The following is a 21,824-nucleotide window of genomic DNA, read 5'->3' as shown; positions in this document are numbered from 1 at the left end:
GTATTTGAGAAACACGATTAAATGTACCTTAGATGGAATCGTATTTACAAATATAAGGAAAAAAATACATGAGCATATGGTCAGCATGTTGGAAGTGGTACTGGTAGGACCCTTGCTCATGGGTACTCTGGGGTGTAAGGGCTTGGCTGACAGCACTGAAAGCAGCTGAGGACTAGGAGGTATTTTTCACTCAAGCATACTAGTCCTGCCTTCAAGAATGCTAATCAGCATCTCTTGCAGCTCAGTCTTGAGCTTTTAATCCAGTTTTTAATCCTAGTGGTTTCAGTCCTGCCCTGAGGTAATGGAAACAGGGATCTAGCCAGTTGCCATCCAGTGACAAAGTGTGAGGTACCACCGAGGATTTTAAAATTAAAATTGCCATGGCACGGTATCGAGGACAGAGCCAGGGCCTCATAATAAGGATTTTATTCCCCTCTGCCATGCCTTTCATAATGTAGCAGCCTGCTTAAGCAGCACTGATAAGCTGAGTGGTTTGGCCCATGTATAATGCTAATACTCATAAAACTGTCTGTAAGGTAATTGATAATTAAATCCTTGAACTGCTGTGATGGATTGCAAGTACTGCTAGTGCATTAAGGGCTTTGTTAGTTTTAAGACATGCCAGGTAAAAAGTGAAATAATAATGAATGTTCCCACAATTCTTCAACTGTGATGCCTAAAGTGTGGCTGGGGCCGTGGTCATTCATCTGTACAACATTGGACACAGGCGTTGCCAGTGGCTGCGAGTTCCTTACTGACCAGTAATGCTACTGAGGTGATGTTTTACATCGGGTGGGTCTGGCAATCAGTCTGACTTGTAAGGAGAGGCATTGTGCACTGTAGGTAAGATAGGAAGCCACTGAATTTGGGTGTATCTAAGGGTGTATTAAGTTTCTGACAGCTGAACTTTTGTTTATCTTATGTAAATTGACTCTTCTCTTTCTTTGGGAAACTTGTAATTCAAAACAAGCATTGAGGGATATTGTGTCTACAACATATAAATGATGAATATGTTTCCTTGGTTATGAAGACTTGGAGCAAATGTGGCAGGATTTACATTTATTAACTGATTATTTTAATGGGATTAATGTCTGATTTTGAGAAGTATGACAGAGATCTCATCATTAAATCTTCACTTAATTCTACACTTTTTGGAGTAGTGTTTATGGTAATTTTTTCTCAAAGAGTGAGCTAATGAAATTTTGTTTCCTTATTACCTCTCCATCGATTGAATTTGCCAGTCCTGAGGGTCTAGCAGTTCCTTTCATTTCTCAACAAGTCAACTCTTGTTAAAAATTAAATTTACATGCACGTCAAGGCAGCAGTGCTTCTGGTTTACTGAGACACATTCAGACATATGTATTTGTGTATTTGCAAATATTTATTGTAGATTTCATCATTAATGCTATAATATGTCTTTAGCTTTTTCCTGATAGGATTTCAGCTTTGCTTTTGTGCTGATTTTCAGGAATACCTAATACTTGAACAAGTAGTTGTGTTTTGGTGATAGAAAAGAGGTTCTGAAGTTACTTCCTGAAGAATTTCATTACTGCTGCTCCAGCTGCATGCTCATTTTATAGGCTTGCAGTCTGATGTACTTGGATTTGAGTTGGCAATCTTAATTTTTTAAGAAGAGAGATGAGAAGTTCAGAATAAAAAATATTCTGTAACCCCCACTAATCTGCAATGGTTTCAGTTGTCACTCTGCTTTCTTTGGGTGAGCAATCTGATTGCATTTCCTAAAGAAAAATGAAATGCTTTGAAGGGAAACACACCTCTCCATCGAAGTATTGCTAAGGACATTATCACCATACTCAAGACGTAGCCAAACGTAGCCATACTCAAGAAGTAGCCATACTCAAGACGTAGCCATATGCCACCTCTCAGCTCCCAATAGTTACTGACTCTTCAAAGTTATTGACTCTTCAATAGTTACTGACTCTTCAAAGACTGAGAATACATCATATGAGAAGGATTGTCTATATGGCTGTGTTGTATCAGCAGTGATCTGGGTGTAGTAGCAGACAAATGGCTCATCCCCTACGTCCTCCCAGAGGAAAGCTGATCGTTGCTGGCTGGGCACCTGCAGCACATCCGAGCAGCTGATGAGTAGCTTCTGGATGGCAAATGTGGCTCCAGTGCACCGAGATGTGTTCTTGATGCCCTGCACTTTGAGAAGAAAATGCAGTGAGTGTGGCTCAGGCACTGACATTTCCTGGGCTGGATGTTTCTGTGGGCTGCTTTGCACATCAGCTCTAGAAAGTAAACACAGACATTTGCAGCTTGAATAAAGCACAAGCTGACAAATTCTTGGGGTAGTGAGAAAGTGCTAAATGGCCTTGGGTTGTCTGGAAGCTAGAAAGGCACAGAACAGCTTTTGGCACAGGGGTTAAATATGAAGCAGGTGATGCTGAGCATTTTCTGCCATGTGATGTTCAGCAGGGACGACTGTTTTGTCTTTGGAACTGGCCAGTCCCAGGCTTGAAAGTATTTAGATGAGAGAGCATCAGGGAAGCTGGGCTCACTGCTCACTGTTGTAAAGCCCTCTGGTTTAAGGTGTAGGTAATTAAACCCTGTGTTTTCAGGCCCCTTTCCTCAGTTATTGTTCAAAGGAAAAATAATTATGTCAATAACAGGGAAAACACAAAGGTACTGGGAAGAGAATAGGTTTCTTATTTGGAAGATTTGTTTTTAATCTCTGAAGATATTAAAGACCAAGTTAACTCTGAGCTCCCTTGAAGAACTGCTTGTATGATCTCCGACTAATTCTGCAAACTTGTAGGTAACTTCTTTTCCCCAGATCACCCAACACAAACAAGGACAACGATGTTCAGAGCACCATCTAAAAGAAGGTGAGCTCTTTGAGAGCAAGTCACACCTAGTGGTGGAAGTTTTAAGGGAAAAACTTGTCAAAAAAAAAAAAAAAAAAGAGGAAAAACAAACAAAAAACAACAACCAAGAGAACAAAGGCTTAGCATGGATCCCTAAATCACAAGTGGAGTTGAAGTCTTGAACTGCCACTCTTTCTCAGATGAATACATCTACGGAATTCACTTCTATAGCTTTTCATTTGTTAGCTAAAAGCTATTTCAGCTGTCACAGAGAAGTCACAGTAAAGGTGCTCGTTAGTTACACATGTGCATGGAGATGTGATTCGTGTGCAGTGCAGATGCATAAGAAGTCTCGCTCAGACTGTTTTTAAGGCTCCCCAGGCACGTCTGTTTTTTGTCAATCAGTTGTTACCTCAAAATGTTTTCGTCTTCATAGATGGAAATAGTTTGAAGTGTCATAGAAAATCACTCGTGTGCCATACAGACAATACTTAATACTATAATTAGCTTCAGGCAGTGAGGCAAGCTGGAAAGATTTTTGCCAATTTTTTAAAGCTTATTTTGGCAGATTTTTATTAAAATTAAAGCTGCTCATTAAAATAACTTTTGTACTCTCAGACCTTGTTTGCAGGAGTGCTTCTGCACTTCTAAGAAACAAATAGAGAACAAACACGCATCATAAAACTTGATGATATTTTGATGATAAAACAGGTACAATAGGCTGATGCCTCATGTATTTTAATGGGAAAGAAGACACAAACTGACTTAGCTTTAAGGATTTGAATGCATCCTTAATGAGGATAATGTCCTGCCCCAGGTTCTTGTGAGGCCCTTGTGGAACGGAAAAGCTGGATTACAAAGAAGGAAGAGAAAAGTAATTTAAGGAAGATGATGAGTTCAAGACACAAAATACTGTTAGTTCAGGGGAAACCTGAATAGGAGTCACAAACTGAAAGGTCCACAAGCACAGAAGTGAGAGAAACACCATGAATAATCTGTACAGAACCGAGAGACTGAATTGGAAGATAAAGTTAGAGATGGGTGGGCATTGACTGCTGCAGCAAGACACTGAAGTTTGCCACTAATTTGTACCTCTTGGTACAAATTAGTATGAGTATTAGTATGAGTATTAATATGAGATTCCTTCTTCAGCAACAGAGCTGGTGGTTCTACACTCGCTCTGCAGTGCTCAGTGCCCTGCTGGCTGCAGGCAGGTGGTCGCAAGGCAGAGAGGAGAGACAGCTTGGGACTCAGTGTGGGCATCCCTGCAGTAAAGCTGGGGACATGGGAATCCCAGGTGGACCTCACAGTCCTAGGGCAAGTGCATTTCAAATGCTTTTTAAACAAAACTATTTCTAACAACTTCCCTCCCTGCCCCAGTGGATTTTCCCCTATTCTGCTGCAGGAAATCTGTGATATTTATAGCTTTTTTCTCTAGAATGGAAAGGTTTCTCCCTCCCCCTTGATTTTCAGTGGTTCTTAGGAAAAAGAAACCACAACTCTCAGCTTGAGTAGTGCAGGCCTAGTTGTGCACTTTTTTGGAAGCCTGGAGAACCCACAAAGACAGCCCCATACTTTTTTCCTGCTGCCACTGACCTGGGCAGGTTCGTTGCTCTGCAGTTGAGCTTACGGCTGTTTGCCATGGGTCCTTGTGTTTGCTTCACATCAGGAGGCTACTTGGGTTTGGCCCTGCCATTGATACGACACAGGGAATGTTTTGCAGACTGTGACTGTGTTGTGTGCCTTTTGTCATACATAGAGTAATCAGTATAATTAATATAATTTAGGTACATGGCCAATATCATGTTTGGCCATGCCCTTGCTGCAACATGTGTGTGGCTGGGTGAGCAGGACGTCTGGCCCATACAAAAAATAGCTGCAGTGCTCATATCAGCATTTGTGAAGCCCTGACAAGTCTGGCTGTGGAAGGGAAAGATCATGGGGTCATCCTTCTGTAGTAAAAGTGCAATCTTACACTGGCACAAGCCGATCTGGATCCCACCTTGAGCATTTGTCAGTGCAGGAAGATACTAGTCCACTCAGAGGGATTCTGGCCAAAAATAATAAGCGTGTAATTCCTGGCATTTGGGATGCAAAACCTCTCTCTGTACACTTCTTATTGTTCCTATATGAATATCAGTTGATGTGATTCACACCAAGTGCAAGCTGTGCTGGTAGTGCTGAGGGAAAAGTTGGGAGCAGGTTCTGTAGCACTTTCCTGTGTAGTCATTTTGATATGAATGTCAAGTCCCAGCAGTGGGGACGGAAGAAGTCTAGCTTGGTGTTGCTTTACAGGGAACCATAAAACAGCTGTAATAGACTGCTGTCAACGCAATACTACACAAGCCAGCAGCAATCTGTTATCTGTTCTCCTTGCTAATGTGCCTGCACTGCCCTTCACCTGCACCTGGAGCCCACAGCTCCCTCAGGGCACTTCGTCACTTAGTCCAAAAGAAGACAGATTCAGCATCAAAATCCAGCATCCTCCCTGGTGGTGAAAAAAAAAGTCATCAGGGAATTTTTAGTCTTTTGTTACACACTGTAGGTATTTGTTACTTTCTTTTTGGTTACTCTCCACAGTATGTCATCCTCTGGGCTGTTAAAGGTGCGGTGGTCAGACATCCAGTTCCTGGTGTCTTAATAGACACCAGAACTCATGAAAAGTGGCTGCAAAAATACATTTTGAAGAGTTTAAAAGACATAAATTCTTTCATTTGTTTAGCGAGAAGCATTTTCTAATTTATTTTTTATAGGAATATGTTTTATAGGAAAACCATTTTTTTTTTTTTTGCTTGGTGTTACAGTTAGTGCTATTTCAAAAGAAACAGCTTAACTCAGTAAAACAAAACTTAGTATTGTTACTGTCATGAGGCACACAACTATCTTTCAAAATCCCTGTAACATTATTCTGCTCAAAGGAATTAGTCTTGTTTTCTATAAACTCTCCTCAAAGTGTAATGCTTCATTAACATTAATAAGGCTGTGACCTACATAGTTTACAATAGAATTAGACACTGTAATAATGTGAAGACCATATTTGTACTGTGTGGTTAATTTTTATCTTTCTTTTATTTTATGAATGTTCACTGCACCCTTTGAAGTATGTGTCAGGCTAAGGCATGAATAGCATTGACCAGATGGGAATGGAAAGAAGGTGACATTATCGCCTTTTCTGGCAGAGTCTGTTGATAATTGCAATTCTACCTTGTCTTCTAACCTTCTGTCCCTGATTGCTGAAGCACTCAAGCATCAACTTTTAGAGAACTTTTTTTTTTTTTTTTTTTCCTCTGCTTCTCAGGATGCCACAAGGAACATAAATCTGTTAGTGTCAAAAATACAAAGAATGCTCTGTCCAAATGTACAGTTGAGTTATAGATCCACTTTGTATCCAGGCCTTCCAAGTAAAACCAAACTCAGAGCTTTAGTCCTTCCATGAAGACAATTTGAGACTTTTATGGACTTGTCTTCTGGATTTGCCTGAAAAAGTTTGCCTAAGCAAGAACAGCAGAATATGGATTATGTGGACAAAGGTGGACAGATGACCAGTTGGTCCTTACCACAGGCACACATGGTAGCCAAACTGTTGTTGTTGCCTAATTTCATCCTTTATAAGCCCTCTATTGGCTGTTGCCTGAGATTTGGTTGATGTCATCCAAGTAAGCTGATGTTTTATAGTGAGTTGAACACTCTCGGTATAAATGGCTAGTGGTATATGAAAAAAAAGTACAACTTCACAGGGCAAGTTCTTGTTCCCAGGCGTGGTGTGAGAGAAGGGCATTTTCTTTTAGCAAAATATGAAAGAAAGACTTCAAAGAAGTATTTTCTTTGATGGAATACAAAGAAGTCCTGTGTCCTTGAGGAGGACTGTTGGTGTTCTACAAGAGCTTCCAAAACTGGAGGCTATGCAATAACATGTTTGTCTCGGAGTGTGAGTTTCTTTTAATTGGCACGTAAGAAATGTAAAATTAGAAAGTGATACAGCATAAAATAACATTTTTTTTTTTTTTAAAGTAGCAGACTTGAATTACATTACTTGCTGGAATTTTGACTTTATGCCTCATGGGTTCTTGCTGTATTTCACATAGTAAAAATTATGGCAACCGATAATTGTTTCACAGAATTACTTTTTAATCAAGCAAAGAATAAGACATTGCTACTGTTTGAGCCCTTAAAACCTGCATTGATTTATTATACTGACTTTACGTAGTTAGTTGGTGCAAGTAGTATTTGGTATGTCCCAGTTGATTTTGTTTAATACAAAAATATTTCTTTTTCATTCTTTCAGTTGATCTTAAGAAAGGCCCATGTCCAAATGCTGCAAAGTCAAATCTCCCCAAGCCGTGTCAGTCTGGACTTCGTCCTCCAAGTTATTCGCGGTTGCCAGCGGCTAAGCTGGCAGCATTTGGTTTTGTCAGGAGCTCAAGCGTATCCTCCGTCTCCAGCAACCAGTCAAATGACAGTGCTCAGAGTGATCAAAGCAGGACAACGAACCGTAAGTCCAAAAAGTGGCCTTCTTTTTGGGGGGGCTATAAACTAGATGTACTCCGGGATTGTCCAGACTGTAGTCTGCATACAAGGACTAAATCTCTGCAGAATTTACTAATCTGTTCTGTGCCACTGAGATGTGGGTTTGCTATCTTGATTTCCCAGAGTAATTATTTAAAATATTATTAATAATAGATGAATAGTTCCTGAATGTACATTGCACATTGAAGGAGTTAGTTTTCCTTTTGCGGAGAAAATTGTGTTAAGAGTGAACCTGAAGCATTTTTCTATTTGGTTTTTATGTAAAATATCTCTTCGTACAAGCTGAAGTAAGTAAATAGTCACAGTAAACTGTTTGGTAAGCACATTGCAGCCGTGGAGAACAGTTTTAGAATAAATATAATCCAAAATGAACAACAGAGTCTTTCTCATCCATTTTTTTCTGCCTCTTAATATGCAGAGTAATAAACATGTTTTAGAAAATTAATGCCATTGGTATAAAATGTGATCAGAACTGGTATCATAGCTATTGTCTCATCTCCAGACTTGGAAAGATCCCATGGCTGAAATGTCATTTCCAATCCTATTTTCTGTAACGACTGTTAATTTTATTAAGTACAAAATAATACCCACCGGAGTGTGCAGTCCTTGGGAAGTGTGTGCAAGCCCTAGGCTTGGAGCAGAAAGGGGGATTGAGGGATTTTCATGCCCATTTTTCTTTCTTTGAAGACCAGATTGAGACTGAAGTGTGTCAATATCAAAGCAAGTGTTATCAGCTGGGGAGGGATGCAGATGGGGGGACCAGGTGACATAAAGCACCAGAGGAGACAGGATGCTGCAGGCTCCAAAACCTTTCACTGTTTGTATTAATGCAAAATGAAAGACAATAATAAATACAATTAAAGTAGTTAAAAGCCTTAAGGATTTTCTCTCCCCTGTCTTATATGGAATCAATGAAATGCAGAAGAATAATATGTCAGAACTCCAGGGAGTTCTGACTTTTCCAATGTTTCCAAGCAAGCACTTCTATCCTTGTTTTACTCTTGGACTGATAGCTCGTTTCTGTTTAGTTCCTAGTGAGTTTTACTTTGAAAGTAGTCAATCTCTTTTGCTTCCCATGTTCACCCTACAACCTAGGTCTTTGGAAAGCATTTCCTTTTATCTGGTGGCATAATCTTTTTGGTTACATAAAGCCATTGTTAGGGATAGAATTACCTAGTTTCTGATTAGTTCCAAGCTACATCTCTGCAAGAAATGTTGTCTAGCAATTTCAGGTGTGAATCTGAAAAAAGCACCATATGTAGTTATAGCACCATCCTTGAACACAGCTGATGGATACAGGTACATTTCATACATTTGAGAATTCTCTAAAGGAAAATGCTCTGAACTGCAGAACCTGAGTCAACTGATTTCAGTTCAAAAACTGTATAAGAGGCATTAGTCATCTGAGACCTAGAAAGCTAAATTTGACTCTTCATTCATCTTAAAAGAAGTTGATTTCATTTGTATATTATGTTGTATTTTTGTATTATATTTGTACATTAAGCCCTTAAAATCTGAAATCATATTTCAATCCCCACAAGAAAGTGGAAGTGCATGTTGCATACATTTTGTTCCAGTCCACTTAGCTGAAGATGATAACCATCTTTAACTTACGATTAGGATTTTGTGACCATCTTCTGCATGTTGCAAGAATATTTCTGGATGGATATGAAAATTACCCAGGGGAAGTGTTCTGCTGGTACAAATTCATGTGGACACGAGCTTGGCCTGTCACCTGATGAAAACTGGGACCTATCATTTCTGCTTTTGCACACAAATTAGATAACTCATCTAAGCAGTCATCTAGTTTCTCTCCACTCCATGGGAGAGCAAGAGAATGGACATCTCCAGAGGGCCATCGGTCTGACATGGTTTGTGACATGCACCGCTGACCAGCACACAGTTCACAACTTTTTAAATTGGTCTTTAATTCCAAATGGATAATGCTTCTTCCTGGAACAGGGTGAGAGAGTGAGAAGGGGCTTTTCCAAAGGGGTGAGTGCTCACCCTGTATTTGGGGCATTTGCCCTTGGGTAAGTCATCACACTAGAATTCACCTAACATTACCCTTTTTCTTTATATTAAAAGCAACACCATTCCCATTAATCTCTCTTGATAGGACAGCTTTCTTTCATGTATGGCAGAAAAATATATAGTTTCCTTACTGTCGAATTAGTAACTGTCACAGAAATGGTATCAGTATGAAACTAGTGGTTTTTTTTGTTTTGTTTTGTTTTTTATAGTCTGTGTACCAGCAAGAGTTAAATGAGGTTCCCTAACACCCAAGGAGCACAAATTAGTTGCCTTCCATTCTGCTACAGCTTATTTAACAGAGATCAGCAGTGCACTTCAACATGCTTGGAAAGCAACTGAAGAGTAGGGAGAAGTATTGGCTCAGGAATCTTAGCATGACATGTTATTTCTTCCTTTCTCTGTCTGCTGGAAGAATGGCTTTATTTAAATTAAATAAATAGCTGGTTCTGTAGTTACTACCTGAGAACGTGTCTTTGACTAAATCAGGCTTAGTAAAGGGCAGGGTAAAGTTTTACTGTTAATTTCCTAGCTCAGTAGGGTAGAAAATGCAAAATGATCTAGCTTCAGAAATCTTCAAAGATGTATGATAACACAATTTCCTATTTAAGCAGCATCTCTGCGTGTCAGAGAGACAGAAGTAATTGAAAACATCTTACAAGTCTGCATATGTTATAAATAGAGGGCCTGCCACTGTTGAAAGTGCAGGGGCTCACCTCAAGATCTTATATCTGCCAGAAAAGAAATCACCATGTACTGGCAGTTTCTAAAAAGCAGATGGCTTTAGCCGGGTGGGAGGAAAACATAGGTTTATTCTGGGGGCAGAGTGTTTTATGGGAAACAGTGATTCTTGAAGAGGTCCTAGCGTGATCCTGTGCTTGCTTTTCTCTCCCCTGCCAGATGTCTCGTGGTGTTAGCTCTTCCTGAACTCGTGATTCTTACATTTCTTTTCAGAAATCCCAAGTGGTGTCTCTTTCTGGCGTACTAATACTGATGAGATGCTGTCTAGAGAGCAAAACCACACTTGTTTAGAGTAAGGAGATGCAATATTTGTGTTGTGGGGAAGTTTGTTACTGGAGTTGTGATGCGGCAGCTTTGTTTCTAACCAGATTTCTCCCCTTCCCCTGACCTTTCTGCAAGCAGTAAGCCTGGATGCGGCGTAGAGCCTGTGCTGTGCTCCTCAGCTGACTCTTCCTGGCAATAGCTCTCATATTCTTACTGACTCAATTAAAGGGATTTGCAGTGGTGGGGCTGTGCTCTTTTCCCATGGTAGGGACAGGGCAGGCTGTGTAGCACTCGCCTGCTTTCCCTCTGCTCTTTCTTGGACCCTCGTCCCTGGGGTGCGGGTATAGGGGGGCTGCAGTTCGCTGATAACACACCAACTTCTACTGCCGTGCCATCAACTGCTCATCGGGATCAGTTGTAATGAGGTTCTGCTCCTAGCAGGTCCTGCCCAGCTCTGTGTGGGGCTGGAGGGACATCTCTGGCATCCAACCTGTCCAGCCTGTCAGCAGCTTCTGGGGAAGGGAACTGACCTGCAATGCGGGGTCACCGCTCCATTCTGCCACTTAAAATCCACTTTCTGGTGCTCACACACTTTGTGCACAGGGCAGCCAGAGTCCATGAAGCTCTGTGAGGATGGATGATGCTGGCATGTGAGGCAGCTTCTCACCCTGCTGAAGGAGGTGGGATGCAATGACAAAAGCCAAAGACCACTCCATTTTGAGAGATGAAGCTGGGTGCTAGGATTGATCAGGAGAGCTGACCGCAGCAAAGCACTTGCTGTCCTGCCGTGTTCAAAATAAAACAGTTAAAATGGTTCAGGGTGAAGACTTTACTTCATGTGCTTAAGAAGGGAAGTTGTGTTTGAATAAAACATCTCAGAGAAACAGAAGCAGTGGAAGCTTGCCATACCATATCAGAGGGGGTCTATTCTTTGTTGCTGCGAATGTTTCTCCCCACTCGGTGCAGAGCATGCAGCTTTCCCTGCCACTTTCACACCTCCCATCCCGTGACTTTCCACATGAGAGTATCTCTGTACCAAACTGCAGCAAGACCCCGGTGAGGTCCTGATGCCTTCTGCTGGTACAAAACCACATGGTCTAACACTGCTGTGCCTGGTTCAGCTCGTGGTCCTGCCAGCAGACCCCCCAGATCTATACTGTGCTGCCGACTGGCTTTCCTGTAACATCTTTGTTCAAGGTGACTTAAAAAGTTCATGCTGACCCTCAGTTCCTGCCCACTACTTTTGAGATTTAAAAATATATAATATTCTAAACTATTTTTCATTATTTATGGAGGGTTTTTTTTTTTTTATGTCAAACAACTTTTTGATGTTGTTCACTTTCTAAATGGGCTAGAATTGAAAAAAAAATAATCAGAATCTTTAAAAGGGGCGTGAGTGTTCTCTGCTAAATGTGAGAAAAATATGTGCAGGGCTCCAGGTGGGGTCTCATGAGAGCAGAGCAGAGGGGGAGAATCCCCTACCTCACCCTGCTGGCCACGCTGCTTTTGATGCAGCTCAGGGTTCATTTGGCTTTCTGGGCTGCAAATGCATATTGCCATCTCATGTTGCCTTTTTCATCCACCAGTACCCCATAGTCCTTCTCTGCAGGGCTGCTCTCTATCCGCTCATCACCCATCCTATATTCATATTTGGGATTGCCCCAGCCCAGGTGCAGGACCTTGCACGTGGCCTTGTTGAACTGCACGTTGTTCATACGGGCTCACCTCTGCCAAGGTCCCTCTGGAAGGCCATTCTTCCCTCCAACATCAACCGCACCACACAGCTTGGAGTCATCCACAAACTTGCTAAGGGGGCACTCAATTCCCCTGTCCATGTCACCAACAAAAATATTAAATAACACCAATACAGAGGTCCCAGTACAGCCCCCTGAAGAACACCACTCGTCCCTTGTCTTCCACAGAATTACTTTTATGTACTTGATCAGAAGAGACTGTAATGTGGGGCAAGCACCACATGGGAAACACTTCAGTAAGCACTGTGGAACAGTTTGATGTGTGGAGCAGTGCAAGAAAGAAGGATCGTTTAGAATGAGTTAAGGCACGATAACTGCTATGAGAATTGGAAATGGAAAGATGTAGCTATAATACCAGGAAATACTTCTTAGTCATGAGGTCTACTAGTCTGTTAAATAATCTTCCAACTCAAGTGATGAAAGCCACGTTGCTTAAGATTCTTAAAATAGAATAATAGCCTGGTGTTAAAGACAATTCTTCTCTGGTGAGGTGCTTGACTAAAAGACATAATGCTGTTCAGTATCTTCCCACAGTTCTGAGTGCTGAAGCAAGTTCTTTTCAGATAGAGCAAGAAAATTGTGACGAATATTTGAAAACCTGTATTAGTGTCTCATGACAGCTATTTTTTTTGTTTAAAATTATAGAAATATGAAACTGTGTGTTTTGTGTAATCTTCCGCGATCCCTTTTTCGTCAAATAACTTTCACACTGTTTTGGGGTCTTTCATTCCTTGGCATTTTTAAATGCTGAGTTTCCATTCTAATAAGCAGATGTCAAAGTATATCAGGTTTGAGTGGGTGGAGAAATGGGGAACTTAAAGTGAGCACAGAAGTCTTGAAAAGACGTCTAATTGTCTCCAAAAATGTAGAACATCCCAAACTGTGGCGTGGTGGACAGATACACCAATCACATTTCTGTGACTGATTTTCTGATAATTTTTCTGCATAGCAAATTCATTTTATTTTATTTTTCATTTTGATCTTGGTCTGATATTAACATTTTGACGGAAGAATCGCTCTATACCATCACTTCACTCCGAATAGAAGTAAAACAGAACAGTGCCAAGTTAGGATTTTCAGCTTTGTGGGCAAAGCATCTGGAAAAGTGCAGTGTGTCAGCCAGGAGCAACGGCTGAAAAGACATTTTAGCTGCCTTCCAGTCTCCCAACATTTACTTCTTATACTCCATTTCTTACTGCTGTGAAAAAAAAAAAAAAAAAAAAAAAAAAAACACTTCAAAAGTGACTTGGAGGTATAGGCACAGCAGTCTCTCCATGTCTGCAGAGCTTGAAACAACAGTGATGATGTATAAATTGTCCTTTAATTTCAGTGGTGCCTGTGAAAGTATTTTAAGTGCAATGATACTTTAATGGTTTAGATAATGTTTTCCCTGTTTACACTATTAACCTCTTTCACTGCTTGTCAGAGCACTCAGGATGAGGGAAGCAGTACCACACTGTAAGCATCTGCACCACTCTTCCCTACGATGAACAAACAGGGGCAGGGAGATCAAGCTGGCTTGGAAATGCAGAACTATTTTTATATGAAGACTCCAACATGAAACATTTGAGGGGTTTGCAAATTTTCCTTTCCTGAGCTGAAACGTTTGTCAAACCTGAAAAAAAAAGCATGAAATTCAATTCTGCAAAGTCTGCTTTTTATGAGTGAAGAACAGTTGAAAAAATTTGTCAGGCTCTATTGCCCACTCAACAGAGTGCTTAATCTTGATGTTTGTTATTGTAGTAAAATGCCATATAAAATCTGCATTTTTAGAAGCAAGAAGGCCAGTCTCAGAGATGCCGTGCCTGTGTGCTAAAATTGTCCTGGCTCAGACCTGGCAATCCTAGTTCCAGTTTTTGGCACTTATTTCTGTCTGGCTTTTCAAAAGTGACATAAATGATCCACCTCACTTTTCCCGTTTGTGAAATGGGGTGGGAGGCTGCAAATGGTTATACAGGTATTGGATAATGGAGTGACAAAGAAGCGATGGATAGTGACAAATCCTCTTTCCTGGCCCACTTCCACACAGGATTATTTGACTGATTACAAGTGCCTGATTTAGTCACTGTGACTCTTAGCGTTTAAGCTCTAGAGGGTAAAAACCAGTTCAAGCCACCGCACACCAGGCTGCCAGACACTGGTTTCACTGGAGGGGGAAGAGCATCATGCCACAATTAGCTTATTTCCATCATAGGCACCCAAACTGCCTCTTTGACTCTATGGGGAGATGTTGGCAGCTTGATTCACTGACTGGTCTCTCAAATGCAGCTACTGTAACAACCTGCTTAGGCACCCCTATGCTGGGCTGCTTCATCAGCCCCTTCTTTCTCCTAAAGATGTATCTGTTTTTGTTCTGCCTTGATCAGTAGGAGATCCTCACTGCTTTCTTATTGCAGTATAATGGGCTTCATTCATTTTTAGAGGGATACAAAGAAATAAGTGAAGGCATTTCTAAAATAACCATTTTTTCAGTATTTAAATCCCCATTTTCTAAAACATCTAATCTTCAGGGAGCCTGAGGTTAATGCCCTCTTAGAGTGACGTGAGAGGGACAGGAGGCTGCTCCCCTCTGCAACTGGGGTTAAAATGGAAGTGCCGATGGAGTGCAGCTTCCAAGCCTGGGGAAAGCCACAGTCAGCCCAGAGCCTCTACCAGGGACAAGCACTGCACACATCCTTCTGGGGAGCCACAGCACTTGCTCCAGTAGCACTTAAAATGACCTTTTGAAGATAGGAAGGCAAGCAGCAGCTGGAATATATCTGTCACATCCACATAAAAGTGCTTTTGAAGAGCAGAAAACTCACTCTTAATTGTCTCCTTTCCAAATCCTAATCTTCCTATTCTATCTGATGAAGGGGGCAAATAGGCTTTTAGAAGTGAACCTTGTGGACATTCACTGGAATAGATTATTATTCTTATTTAGCCCTAAGAAAAATGAAGAAAACTAAGAAATACAGCTTTGAAGAAGTGAGATCTCTCCCCACCCCACCCCCCTTTTATTTTTTTTTACCTTCTCGAATAATCTGTCCTCTATTGGAATCACAGTTAAAAGTCTTCAGAGTCTCCCACTAAAGAAATAGGTCTTTGCCAGGACATTTGAGAAAGATTCCTCTTCAGCTTGCCTCCCTCATGTATTATCATTACAGTACATAAATCAGTATTAGAAAGGGTTAATTTCAGGTATTTAACTATTGGGGCTTGTTCCTGGAGGCAGCTCTCACCTGTGTATTTCATTGACTTTACCTGCAGTTTTTGTACTCTTTCAAATTTAAGCTTTTGGAAATGTAGATGCATTCAAATCTGAAAAGATGCTTCACCAAAAAGCACTATATCAGGTTAAATTCTGCAATTTGTATAATCCATGAGAGCAGAGCCACTGAGCACAGTGAGGGACTCTGGTTTTAAAATACGTGAGTCAAAATACTGCCCAATTAAACTAATTACTGCCAACGACAAATATCATTACAAACTTCTTGGTAACAGGCTTTTTTTTAATTTTATTTTATTTTATTATTTATTTTATTTTTTTTTTCCCAAAGATAGCTTAGAAATAACCATTTATTTAAAGATACCAGCAGTTTCGTATGGTAGTTACAAACCAATTCTGAGTCACAGTGAGGCAAAGAAATATATATGTCAGAGTTTGGAATTAAGGAAATTTAAAAATGATTTTTAAAATGATATTTCCCCTTGTGTAATTTCTCTTTACAGTCACATAACTGAGACTGTTAGGTCACCTACCCTTATTTCCCTACAGAAGAGGCAGATAACCTTGAGGCTCAGTGATTCTCTGAGCTCTTTCAAGAAGGGTCAAATTTAAAAAGTGAGGTTGAGATGATCTCATTGCAACCATATCATTAATAGCTTTCGTCAAAGGTGAAATATTATGAATTTGTTATGCACACAGTCCAATCCACTGTGTGCCTCACTGCCAATAAACAGGACCAAAGTTAAAAGTACTGTAAATATTACCGGCAAATCGCATTTAGCCCAACAGGTTTCAGAAGACAGAGCTGGCCTCTTCGCAGCGTATGAAAAATCAATTAACAAAATGTTATGCCCTTGCAAAATGAAGTGTGGATAATAGACAAGAATAAATGGGGATGTGAAAAAAGAGTGTGTACTTGTCCCTTTTGGGGAGGGAGAGTGACTGATTGGTTTAGGAGAACCGTGATGGATTAGTGCAGGTATGTATTAACAGTGGAGAAAAGGAAGACAAACTTCAAAGAAGTGTCTAATCTTTGATCCCATTATGAATCCTGCAGAAAACTTGTGAATTCTAATTTAGTAGCGAGAAAACTGGTACAGCCAAAAGAGTGCAGTGCTATTCATAGACCAAAAACTTTTCCCATGTAGAGGTTGGGCTGGAATCTCACCCCTGACATTTTTTCCACCACACTAATCTAGTCCAAACAGGTTAAAATAGGTTAAAATTGAGGTCATTTGTGTAAGTCTTCCAGGTGCTCTTGAGAATATCTGCAATAAAGGGAAGAAACAGCATCTTTTGCAGCTTTCAGTATGGCCACAAGTCTGTTAAATTGTGATCCAAGAGCTTAAAAATTGCAGCTTAAACTGACTTCCCTTCCAGCTTGCTGCTTGACAGCCTCTAGAGGCCTATGTAAGATTACATGAGGCTGTAAACAGCTAAAAATGTTGTGGTTCTTTGTCTTGTGACAGGTGCAAGACCACAGGCTTTCAATTGGGGATTTCCTAAGTTAATTTAAATGCTAGAAGAAAGCTGACTGAGGTCTGAAATAAGTAAAATGAGCACTGGCAGAAAAAAAGACAAAGTGAGGCCCTCCGACAAAGAGCACTAAGCTGAATAAAATGGAAACAATTGCACAGTATTTTCATCCTGAGTGGCAATTATCACAAAATGTAAGTTATTCGCACCCTAGACATCAGCAATACCACCATCAGCCCCTAGCAAACGTTCAGACCTTTGGACATGAGGCTAAAAAATCGCTATATGCCTCCCGCGGGGCAGACTTAAGTGTACACATTTGATGCCATTGTTCTTGGAGGAGAAAGCTGCTGCTGTTCATCTTGTCTGTGAGCTGCAAACAGGATCTGTGTTCCTTACGGCAAGGAGTCAGTTAAGTTGGATGGCTTGATATAAGTTTTTAATTTATGTTGTTCCCAACTTCATGGGCTGCTGGTGTGGTTTCATGCACTTCATGTTACCATCTCTATGCTTACAGAAGGCTGCACAGTCAGAAGTATTTATGGAGAAATATTAGCATTTAGGATGAGTGAATAAAGTGCTCTGATACACAGATGTGAACTGGATCTTGCCAGAATAGCAGCAATCTTCCCACACAGTCCTTGACGTCTGTTTGTGTGGTGGTGAGGTCTGTCTTGCTGTGTTAGTTCTTGCAGTTAGTTCTTGCGTGTTGTGGACCTTTCTCCAGCTGAACATGAAGTTGGTCTTTTTTTGTTTTCTTTTTTGGAGCAACCTTCTTAAAGAAGACAAATTCCATATTTTTCCTCCATAATTAAACTAACAAGAAAGAAAGAAAATAGCTTCTAATTGGCGAACAAGAACTGGGAATCACCCCTCTAGCCCACCATTTGGAAAAAAAAGAAGCAATACAGTAAGCCAAGGAACGAGTGGTTTCCTACTCATCTCAGAAATAGTGTCTATTTCAAGTGCTGTGATAGCTTAGTTTTGTGTTTTATCAGTGGCTAACTTCCTTTTTATCACACATTAGAGTTACGCTGTCTTCCAGTCAGTCATTTCTGGAAAGGCATGTACAACCTCCAGGCAAAACTAAGCAAAAGTGAAGGAGCAATGATACATTTTGAATAAAAAGGCAAGTCTTGTTCTAAATATCTTACAAACATGTCAGGACTACTTATGGGAAATCCTTCTATTCTTTTCTCCTGCTACTAAACTGTATGGATTAGGGTGGGCCAAAGCTCCGTCTGTGCCCTGAAGCATGTGGTATGACCTTCTTGGGTTTGATGAAACAATTAAGAATGCATGATTTTTAACTAGCACTTTTCTCCTTAAAAAGAATATATAATTAATTTGGATCTTTTTGTAAATTTCTGTGCAGTTCTTACTACAGAACATGAGGTGATCTAGGAATTAATATTACTTCTGCAATCTGAGGAAAGGGGATTTCCCAATGAACATTAGTATAATAATTTATGTAAACTGAAGGCCTATTTTTAGATGCGTCCTGGAATAAGACATTCCTTCTCTGACATGTTCTAATGTTGACTAAGTGTATTATGTACCGCAGCTAGGTATCTAAGGAATTTTAATTGTCTCAGAGGTACACAATAGCTTTTTAGAATTAGGATATTTATCACTTGTCACAGCTTGTAAATTTAGATACAGAACAGGCCTGTACACTGTCAAGCTGTGTGGGAAAGTAAGAAGAATAAGAGGTAGCGTCATAGTCTCTGTATGCCATCCAAATGCAGTAATAGCTAGTAAGTTCTAAAAATATCTAATATGTAGATTAAAAAAGCTTGAACCTGAAAGTAAGATGCATGAATATAAATTTAAAAAAAAAAAAAAAAAAAGAAAGAAAGAAAAGAAAGAAAAAAAAGGATGCTAAGAAACTCTCTCCTACACACACAGGTCAGTCCCACTCCTTTGGGAAATATAGCTCTGAGAAATGTGCTGAATTATGCATGGTTTACCAGTGACCCAGTGCAGGAGAGTTGCTGGAGCTCAGTGGTGATGGTGGGAAGCTCTGGTGAATGCCTGCACTCCTGAACTGTGGTCCATCTGTTGTGTGTATCTAAAGTAGGTGCAGATAAAAACTTCAGAGTAATTGAACAAAGCCCCAAGCAGCTCGCTAAGTGATGTAAGTCAGGTTGAACAATTTTCTGCTAAGACTAATTCAGTATTTGCCACTTCAGGGCATGCCAGCTATCATGTTAATAAATAAATAAATAAATATAACCTTGTCTAAAACATCGAAGATTGATACGTTTTAGAACAGAATTGCTTTTTCATGAAGTCCACAGTAAGAGCGTTCCCAGATTTGTAACCATGTCATTTTTATTTTATTTTAGATTGGTTAGGATGGAGGGGAAACCTTTCCATAACTGTTATCCTGCCAGCTGTCATAAGCTGGTTCATGCCCTTTGCTATGGGCTGGGGCAAGAGCTCCTCCAGCTCCACCTGGGCAGAGGTGAAGCAAAGCAGCAAGGTCAGGCCCAGCCCTGGTGTGGGTGAGGGCAAAACATTGTGGGTCCTTGGCCCAGAGGGCAGAATTTCCTCCAACAGCTTTATGGGACAGAAGCCATGCCATAACAGTGTAATTGCCTCTCATTTGTATTTACACACTGCTAATTTGGGCAATAGGGATATAACCACTATCGATAGAAATGCTGGTTTCCTACTGACTATTATTGTTTCCACAAGAGAAATGTTTGTATATCAAAAGAATTGTTAGGCATTAACTGAATGATTAGGCATTAACTTCACTTTTTAATGCTTCTCGTGGTCTGATACCTGTCTGCACAGAGCCTCTCCTTCATCTTCCTTTTCTCTCTGTTCATCAACAGTGACCCTCTACAATACTCTTTCAATAGCTTTAAAAATGTGGAGTGTGTTTCATTTCATAATACTGTCTCTTCTGCTGGTTTGTCTCATGCCTTTAGACAAAGGACTCACTGTCTTACTGGTGCTGTGCATCACTTGCCTTGCACCACGCATGCTCCCAGTGATGTATCTGATTTGGAAGACTGAAGCTAATGTGAAAATTGTGATAGCATTTACCTCCACTACAGTAAAGCTTTTGCAGTTCGTAATTAACTAATGAAATGTATACATAATTAACTTTGATAATGCTTCCTGGAAACTACTGCATGCTTGCTTGAAAGTTTACCGCATTGTAAAGGTATTTTGGAGGGAAGTTTTGGAGGGAAGGAAGCTCCATTGGAGTTTGAAAACATTTTTCTCCAGGTGGATTGTAAATAAATCAAAGGTTTCTCCAGACCTGGCCACCTGAGCATTTTGCAGCTTGTCTCCGTCAAAAGGTTCCCCTATTGCTTGAAGCAATGCCCTTGTTCACCTTGCAGCAAGGCTAAGGTGTGCTGGTGTCTCACATTGGCAGCTGGAGCTGAACGAACTGATTGCAGTGGATAACTTGCTCAATCAAATTAGCCCTGCAGACTCTGAGCATGCATAAATTTTGCCTGTGGCTAACAAGCTGCTGATGCCACTAACGTGATTCCTCTGCCTGACTGTGGGGGTGAGGAGCCATGCTCACATGGTGTTGATATGTGCTGCTGTTTCATCTCATGCAGCCACAGTGCTCTGAGGTGTCCGCTGAAACTGGGGGTCCCAATGTGAGCAGGGTGAGGCTGTGGACCAAATGCTCTCCACTTTCTCAGCCCATGTCCTTGGCTTGGTATTGGACCTGATAATATTAATACAAATCTGCCTTGAGAGTGAGTGTTAAGATGCAAAAGCACAGTATAGTCAAATAAAACCACGAAAGCTAGGCTGGTACAGCATTTAGTGTATTTTATGCCCCGTGTTATGTAGTGTATATTCCTGCTTATCAAGTGATACGTTATTTACAGCATTTTCGTTATGCTTAGAATAAATTTATTTAAATTCAACTTCTCTTTAACATTAGCTTGCAGACTTGGGGCAGGGGAGAGATAAGCATGCCACAGTTGACATTGGACTTTTGTTGCTCAGCAGTCTAAATTCTGCTTGGCACATTTCAAACTATTCAGGTGTAGCAACATTTTAGCAAAGATATGATAACGAAACACTTTATAACTTATTGTTCATGTGGTGGTGGGCTCAGGTTTTACTCTTCCTTTTCATCTTTGTAGTATTGTGCTGTTGTTGAAGCAGCTTTTCAGGTAGACATTCAAAGCAAGTGGATAAAAGGGTACAAATAGTTTCAGAGCGATGTGAGGGCACCGAGATATGGGAAGGGATGGCTCAGCTGGGGGTGACCCCGGGATCCATCCTGCACCAGGAGTCCTAAACTGCTCAGGGGTCACAGCCCTTTGCAGCACAGGCTTTCAAGGCAGACTGCCAGAGATCTCGGAGTGGTTCATAGGAATAAAAACAGTAACAGTGCAGAGAGTAATTAAGGGCTTAAGGATCACTTGCACTTTTATTAACATGAATAATTTCTTTAATTGGCTTCACGGGGACTAATTGGTGTCAAATACCTTGGAAGGAGAGGTCTCTAACAGAGCATGCTGCAGCACCAGCTGGCAGTCCTTATCACTCAGGGGTTGGGAACAAGGCGTTTCCACTGTGTTTGCTAGTGGGAGGTCCAGCAAGAGCAGACAATAAGCAACCTACATTTGCAATTATCTCACTTTTGTTTTAAAAAAGTATCAAAACAACTACAACACAACAACAAAACACAATAAATTAGTAGCAACATGAAGTGTAACTTTTTTTTACAGATACATATGCTGTTGACACTTACAAAGCAGTTCCTATTGAAAGATATTCGTGAATATTGTATTCATCTCTTGGTTTCCTTACACAAAACTATTGGATGGCAGGCAAGTGTTACCATTATTGTCTTGTGGAAAGGAGAAGTGAGGAACATGTGAATGTGCCATGTTTCTCACGTGAGCCATCTTGGAGCACATTGGAAGAAGGTTTACATGGGATATTTGGAGCCCTCATGCCTTCAGCCCTTTGGATCTGCTCTGTCTCTGGGTGGTCAGTCTC

The 21,824-nt window shown here is 40.7% G+C and overlaps 1 protein-coding gene across 5 annotated transcripts in view; it reads left to right on the top strand.

Moving 5' to 3' along the window:
- The window catches only part of MTUS2 (microtubule associated scaffold protein 2), a 281,311-nt gene that overhangs the window by 117,736 nt on the left and 141,751 nt on the right, over positions 1 to 21,824 (top strand). For all 5 annotated transcript variants that reach the window (XM_035325335.1, XM_035325340.1, XM_035325349.1 and 2 more), the window contains one exon: positions 7,117 to 7,323. In XM_035325335.1, coding sequence (XP_035181226.1) covers positions 7,117 to 7,323 — 207 coding nt within the window. The remainder of the gene's footprint in view (positions 1 to 7,116; positions 7,324 to 21,824) is intronic.

Source organism: Oxyura jamaicensis, chromosome 1 (genome assembly GCF_011077185.1).
Source record: "Oxyura jamaicensis isolate SHBP4307 breed ruddy duck chromosome 1, BPBGC_Ojam_1.0, whole genome shotgun sequence".
NCBI classification, from domain to species: domain Eukaryota; kingdom Metazoa; phylum Chordata; class Aves; order Anseriformes; family Anatidae; genus Oxyura; species Oxyura jamaicensis.
Note: the sequence above shows the minus strand (reverse complement) of the source record. Positions and strands in the feature narration are given on the sequence as shown.